At 44.3% G+C, this 7,829-nt stretch overlaps 1 protein-coding gene across 1 annotated transcript; it reads left to right on the forward strand.

Moving 5' to 3' along the window:
- The first annotated feature begins 205 nt into the window (after nucleotides 1-205).
- GNPDA2 (glucosamine-6-phosphate deaminase 2) lies at nucleotides 206-7,444 on the forward strand. The gene is made up of 6 exons (XM_081875998.1): nucleotides 206-448; nucleotides 3,519-3,620; nucleotides 3,766-3,948; nucleotides 4,438-4,622; nucleotides 5,941-6,115; nucleotides 6,555-7,444. The coding sequence occupies exons 1-6, from the start codon at nucleotides 325-327 to the stop codon at nucleotides 6,614-6,616; spliced, it is 831 nt and encodes a 276-aa protein (XP_081732124.1). The 5' UTR covers nucleotides 206-324; the 3' UTR covers nucleotides 6,617-7,444.
- The last annotated feature ends 385 nt before the right edge of the window (nucleotides 7,445-7,829 follow it).

The raw sequence follows: 7,829 nt of genomic DNA on the forward strand, positions 1-7,829 counted from the left end.
CCCCTCTAAACAAGCCGAAGCTCAAACTCCGCGCCCCAAACGCGAGTAACACGACCAGCTTCTGCCGGCAGGTATTTATAGCCGAACTTGCGCACGCGCGCTGCCTTCTCCGAGCCCCTCGGGAAGAGGGCCGCGCCCCTTTCCCAGAACCGCGGAACTTGCCGAAGCAGCAGCGACGGCGGCCGAAAGGGGCGGGGCTCGCGCCGGGCGCCGGAAGTTCGCCCTCTTCCATAGGCCGGGTAGTGAGTCGCTGCTCCTGTTTTGTTTTGCTCGCCTTGGCCGCCGCTGCTTCTCCGCTGCATCTTCCAGGAAGGAGGAGGGAGAATGAGGCTGGTGATCCTTGACAACTACGACCTGGCCAGCGAGTGGGCTGCGAAGTATATCTGCAACCGCATCATCCAGTACAAACCGAGCCCGAGCAGGTATTTCACTCTGGGCTTGCCAACAGGTAAATGAAGGCAATTGCTTGGCATTTATTGATTAAAAATTGCTAGGGGTTTTTGTGTGTTTTTTGCCTCTCTCACACATCAGGGGCTCTCCCAGATGTCACCAGAGATATAACAGGGTGCCCTGAGCGAGGAGGACAAAATTGGACGCACACACCCAACTTTGAGTTGCCACCTGTATAAATATAGATATTATTATTACTATTTTATTTTGTGGCTCCTTGGCTCAGCGCCCTGTGCAGGGGAGCTGCCCTAAATCCAGCGCTCCTAGCACAGTGTCAGAGAATGAAAACCAATACTCTACAAGCGATTAAAGTTTTAAGAAAAGCAGATTCCAGCTAAACGACAGGAATAATTTTCTGGCAGCAAGTGTTGGACAGCGGAACGTGATGCCTCCAGAAGTGGTGGACTCTCCTTGGAGGTTTTTAAGCAGAGGTTGGATGGTCATCTGTCATGGATGCTATGGTTTCCTCTTGCAGGGGTTGGGCTCATAGCTGTCAACTTTTCCCTTTTCTTAAGAGAAATGTCCCTTTAAAAAAGGGAAAAGTTGACAGCTATGCTTTGGGCTAGATGACCTTTGGGATGCCTTCCAACTCTGCAAGTGGGCACCGAACATGACCCTGCGCTGTGCAGGAAGCCTCTGTTCATCCTTCAACTGCCTGTGTATTGTTGTGGGATAATTTCCTTCCGGCCAGGCTTGTGAGTTCCTCCCTCATCCTGCTATCTATTCTCAACCATGTGACATTCACTTCCCCTATTTGTTTAACGCAGTTAAAGTGGGTTCACAGATACACACATATCCCAGAAAGCCCAATAGTCTCAGGAGGGGCTGTAAAGGAAAGAACATAGGATGTTTTTCTTTTCCAACTTCTCCAAACCACCCCCCTCCCCAGGATCTAGATGCATTTTTCCAAAGGAAAATGGCAGGTTCACATAAACACATGTACTGAAAAATGCCTGCTCCCAGAGTAGCCTAATGGAAATGGCTTCTGGAGTTTCTTTACACATTCATGCGGCAAGAAAGTAGCACATTTTAAAAGTTTCAACAAGGTCCTAACCAGGTTTACTCGGAACCAGCTACCGCACAGTTTAGTGGGGCTTGCTTCTGTGTAAGGGTTACTTCATACGTTGATTTCTTTCTCTTCCTGCTCTCCAGAGCGAGTCTGTTATGGAAAGAAGGGTGAGGGGGGAGCTAGTGACTGCCGAAAAAGATGGCTAGAAGCCTTGAACTTCGTGTAGTGACAATGGGTCCCTGGCTTTTGAAGGCGGGAGTAAGAATGGTAGGAGCACCTTCAAGCGACTGCTGACTCTGGGCTTCTAGAGAAAGGTTTCTTTTCTGGATGCCTTACATGCAGAGGAGCAAGTTCTATCTCTGTGGAGTCTCCAGAGCAAGTCAGCTTTGAGAATCACCTGTGCCTAGGTGTTTTTTGTGGGGAGCAGGTGGTCTGCAATCCTGTATGTGTACTGACTAGCTTCTTTAAAAATGTGCATAGAATAAAGGTGAAGGGACCCCTGACCATTAGGTCCAGTCGCGGACGACTCTGGAGTTGCAGCGCTCATCTCGCTTTATTGGCTGAGGGAGCCGGCGTGCAACTTCCGGGTCATGTGTCCAGCATGACTAAGCCACTTCTGGTGAACCAGAGCAGCGCACGGAAACGACGTTTACCTTCCCGCCGGAGCAGTACCTATTTATCTACTTTCGAACTGCATAGAATAAAAACCTAATAAAAGCCCTTCTGCGTCAGATCAGGGGCATGTCTAGTCTGGCAGCCTGCTTACCAACCAGAGATGTCTTTCAGAAACCCGAGTCATGTGGCCTCTGATCTTGGAGGTAGTGTATCTCTATAATAACCAATAGACAGCTGTTATTGTAAAAGTAGCCGTGATTACTTTTAAAGCAATCATTGATTTGGGATAGTATCTGCCAACTGCTCCTGTTTTATCAAGGACGATCCTTAAATCACTCTTTCTCTTTTGCTTTTGTGTAGGTATGTGTGATACCATTTTTTAAAAAAATCAGATGTATTTCAAAAAGCATTGAGGTCCAGTTACTCACACACTGTATTTCAAAACAAACAAACAAAAATCCTTCCAATAGCACCTTAGAGACCAACTAAGTTTGTTATTGGTATGAGCTTTCATGTGCATGCACACTTCTTCCGCTATTGCATGACAGTCCTACACCTAGCTTGGCAACTTGTCCAGTCCTGTGGCCAGCAAGTTGCTGCAACAAGTATTTATCTTCCTGCTTCTCTGGGTTACTGCTGTAGGTTGACGGTTCGAATACCTGCAACGGGGTGAGCTCCCATTGCTCTGTCCCAGCTCCTGCCAACCTAGCAGTTCAAAAGCACGCCAGTGCAAGTAGATAAAAAGGTACTGCTGTGGCGGGAAGGTAAACGGCATTTCTGTGCGCTCTGGTTTCCGTCATGGTGTTCCAGAAGTGGTTTAGTCATGCTGGCCACATGACCTGGAAAGCTGTCTATGGAAAAACACTGGCTCCCTTGGCCTGAAAGCAAGATGAGCGCCACAACCCTATAGTCGCCTTTGACTGAACTTAACCGTCCAGGGGTCTTTTACCTTTTTTACCTTACTAGTAATAAAAGGTGGATGTTAAGAGAGAAAGACACATAGTGTAAGAATAAAGTAAACACATGTCCTATTTCCATTTGTGAAATATGGGAAGGTATAAATTGAGGTTTTGCCACACGTATACTTGGAGTTTGGATTTGATATCCCGCTTTATCACTACCCAAAGGAGTCTCAAAGCAGCTAACATTCTCCTTTCCCTTCCTCCCCCACAACAAACACTCTGTGAGGTGAGTGGGGCTGAGAGACTTCAAAGAAGTGTGACTGGCCCAAGGTCACCCAGCAGATGCATGTGGAGGAGCGGAGAGATGCGAACCCGGTTCCACAGATTACGAGTCCACCGCTCTTAACCACTACACCACACTGGCTCTTCAAACCTATATTTAGAGATCAACTGGATTTGTGATTATTTTGCAATTTGTGACTACAGTGAAGGTATTTTTTTTTTCCAGAGTGCATTAAATAATGAGAACTTGCTTCTTGCAGGAAGTACGCCTCTGGGATGTTACAAAAAACTGATAGAATATCACAAAAGAGGAGACCTTTCTTTCAAGTATGTGAAGACGTTCAATATGGATGAATATGTGGGTAGGTTTGTCTTCAATGTTTTTTGCAAAATAGGGTGGGACTGGGTGGTTTACATGTATGCCATGTAAACCTAGAAAAATTGTTTGCAGTCCAGTAATTGGATAACTAATGTAAATTAGCACTTGTGTTGAATCTTTTGTTCCAGGGCTTCCCAGAAGTCACCCAGAAAGCTACCATTCTTACATGTGGAACAATTTTTTCAAGCATATTGATATAGATCCAAATAACGCTCATATTCTCGATGGAAATGCTGCCGATCTAAAGGCAGAGTGTGACGCGTTTGAAAAAAAGATAGAGGAAGCTGGCGGAATAGATTTATTTGTTGGAGGTAAAATATATATATATTATTCAACAGTGGTGGCAAAAAAAGGAGTTTTTCAGTGAGCGCTCAAATCAGTAATGCATAATTTTGTGTGCAGGTCTACTCTGAATAATCCCATTGAGTTCAGTAAGATTTACTCTCAGGCAAGTGGGGGGGGGGATTGCAACCTAATAAAAGTATCTGGGTAGAACAAAAATAGTTGGGATGATTTATTAAACATAGTGGGAGTAGCCTGTAAGCTTAATAAACACCATCTGTTTATGTTACATATGCGCTCAGTTCTGTGCTGCAGAGTTGTTCAACTTGCAGTTTGGAACGCATCTTATGAACTAAACTACCAAGATAAAGATGTGCTTAGTGTTGTTCTGATGCTCTCAAAAGCAAACTATCAACTATAGCTTAGAATGAATGCCTCCAATCTACTGCTGCATAAAGTTATTTAATAGTACCAGACATTCCAATCTACATTGTATTCCTTCTGTGTGCCCTTTCAAGGCATTGGTCCAGATGGTCACATAGCTTTCAATGAACCAGGCTCAAGTTTGGTATCAAGAACGAGATTGAAGACGCTAGCAATGGACACCATTCTGGCAAATGCAAAATACTTTGATGGAGATTTGGCTAAAGTTCCTACTATGGCGTTAACAGTTGGCGTGGGAACCGTGATGGATGCTAGAGAAGTAAGATTATTTTTCTTTCTTTTCTGGATATTTTTGTAGTGTGTTGCTTTTAGACAAGAAGTGTATCTGTGAAGCATAGCAAGTCCAATTCATTGCAAAACAATGGAATTGCAAAATGAATCATTGCTACAAACATTCTGTGCCAGTAATGCATGTTTATTTATTTTGTGAGGTGTAACTGATAATGTTGGTAAACAATATTTTCCTCCCAAGTTGGACAAGGTGCTAGAGGTGTAATTTTATTCCCAATCTGTTAGTATCCTTCTTACTGTCAATTAACATCCTGATTGAACTGAATAAAACTCTCTAGATTTGGCTTCCTCTTGAGCCGATAATGCATGTAATCTAAGTAAAATAGATGCTGCTATTTCACACTTGTCCCGCTAGCTAGGGATGATGGGAGTTGTAGTCCAACAACAGCTGGAGACCCAAGTTTGAGAAACACTGCGATTGTAGAGGACAAAACATTTTTCTCTCTCCAATTACAGTGCATCCTTTAGGTGAACTACTTTATTTGAACGGGGACACACTTCTCCATCTCAATCCCGTCAAGTTTATGTCCTCTACTGCAGTGTTTCCCAACCTTGGGCCTCCAGCTGTTTTTGAACTACAATTCCCATCATCCCTGACCACTGGTCTTGCTAGCTAGGGATGATGGGAGTTGCAGTCCAAAAACAGCTGGAGGCCCAAGGTTGGGAAACACTGCTCTACTGCCCATACAAGGTCGGCTTTGGCAGTGTCATCTTATAGAAACATAAAACAGTGTCAGTAGGAAATGTGTGCTTAATATCTGCCATCTTCTATCTTCTTCTTCTTTGGCGATCACTCGTAGCCGAGTAAGATTGTCTTCCATAAACACAGATTTTAACAATGAGTCTGTAAGTGACTGTGGAGGCCAATTCTGTACCCACACATCCTTCCACAGTGGTTCCCGGGCAGGAGTTGATCACGGTGTGGATTTTCCAAGCGTGCCTTCCTCTTAGCACGTTTCTCCCTTGCATCCTGAGTTCGAGTGTCTTCAAAGCCCATGACACCTTTGATAAAGGCTGTTGTCCAATTGGAGCACTCACAGGCCAGTGTTTCCCAATTGTTGGTGCTTATACTACTTTTTTTTTAGATTTGCCTTGAGACAGTCTTTAAACCTCTTTTGTTGACCACCAGCATTACGCTTTCCATTTTTAATTAGAGTAGTTGCTTTGGAAGACGATCATCAGGCATCCGCACATGACCAGTCCAACGAAGTTAATGTTGTTATCTGCCGTAACAACAACGGTCTGCAGATCTTCCTTGGCATAATGATGGTGCTTTTTTCTTCCAGGTGATGATTCTAATCACTGGCGCGCACAAAGCTTTTGCCTTGTACAAGGCAATTGAGGAGGGGGTCAATCACATGTGGACAGTTTCTGCTTTTCAGCAACATCCTCACACTATCTTTGTATGTGATGAAGACGCCACCTTAGAACTAAGAGTTAAAACAGTCAAGTATTTTAAAGGTGAGCTGCATTTGTACACCAGGCTTCTGCCAGAGTAGTCTCCCCTGTTCCCAAGTTATTTTAAGGAATAATGGTTTACTTTTTTTTACACACACACACACACACACACACACACACACACACAGAGCAATTTATTCCTTGATGGGGTGTTAAGAGGGCTAGTGCGTCTGGCTGTTAGCCAGGTTGGTAGTTTGAGCTCACCTTTCCAGCTTTACAATTTCATGATTCTTGAACCTTGAAGTGCAAATTTGCCTATTAGTACTGCAGAATTTCCTTGGTATTGTATTTACTGCTATTATTCCCTTCCCTGACAATTGGCCCTGGTGACTAGCAATAAATAGGAGCTGGATTCCACAGCCTGTTGATACAGAGGATAAGAAAAGACAGAACAAGTTTATCTACGCTGAAGTGTTGCTAACGTCGATTCTCTTTTCTCAAGGTTTAATGCATGTGCACAACAAACTCGTGGACCCACTTTACAGTATGAAAGAGCAAAACTGAGGGAGAAATCAAAGTTGGACTCATCTGGCTGACCCTGGCAGTGGTTTTAGGTAGCAGATGAATGTACTGCTATGCAATATGCTGGAATACTGGCTAAAATGGAGAATCTAAAGTACTGTGGGGTTTTGTCTTTGTTCGAAAGGTCCAAATGTGCAAACATACATTCCTCTTAGCACTGTTACAAGCACTGTTCTCTGCTTTCTTGTCCAGATCTTTTTTGCCTGTTACACGCTACCTGTATGCTACTGGAAGCCAATGGAAGAGTAGTCCAGACTTTAAAGGTAGCTCTAGACAAGCTGTTTGCAGGAGGAGAGCTCTGTGTAAATTCAAGTATATATAAAAGTTCTTTTTGTCACGGGCTGTGTAATTTTAACCTACAAACTGGTAATTGAGCACTTTACTTTGAGAGACTTGCACATAACTGTCAGACCTAAACCTCAGCAGCTGCGTGCCTTAAAATCTACACCTGGGAATCCGCATGGGGCACAGAAATAAGGTAAAATACTTTTCAATCCCTAAACTGCTGGTCATGTTTTGTTGAATTCTGGAGGTGTAGCCAGTATTGGCCTTTTGGAGCAAAAACAGCAAGGAAATTATTTGGCACCATGAATATGAACTTGGACAGTCATGGGGTGTCTTTGTCTTTCTGCTATAACACTCAGTTTCATTAAATGAAGCTAGATTTTTTGAGGGTTAGCTGCCCTTCCTGCAAGGCGGAAGAAAACTGAATTATACACATCTCGAAGTATTACCTCCTTGTTGTTAACTTTCCATAAGAATGCCACACTCTTGTAATTCTAGCTTAAGTAAAGCCTAACATAGCTATTATACTGTCTAAAATTCAATTGATGCACAACCACTGATGCACACACAGGTCCTTTTGAACCTGGGAGAGGGAGGAACAGGCTTATGCACGCTCTGCTAATGCGCACAGGGGCCAGGAATGGAATCCCTGCGCAAAATGGTCGCTGCCTCTACTGTACATAATGCGCTTCACCAAGGACCTCTGTGGTGCAATGGATCAGTGTGTCTGGCTGTTAACCAGAAGGTTGAAGGTTCGAGGCCACCCAAAGATGGCTGTGGGCAGGATTGCTGCATTGCAATGGGGGTTGGACGAGATGACCCTTGGGGTCCCGTCCAATTCTACAACCAGAGCATGTCAGGAATGCACGTGGAATAAAAGGTGGCGTGCGACGTTACGGCGGCTGATAAG

The sequence above is a fragment of the Podarcis erhardii genome, assembly GCF_964252035.2.
Source record: "Podarcis erhardii genome assembly, chromosome: 9".
Classification (NCBI taxonomy): Eukaryota; Metazoa; Chordata; class Lepidosauria; order Squamata; family Lacertidae; genus Podarcis; species Podarcis erhardii.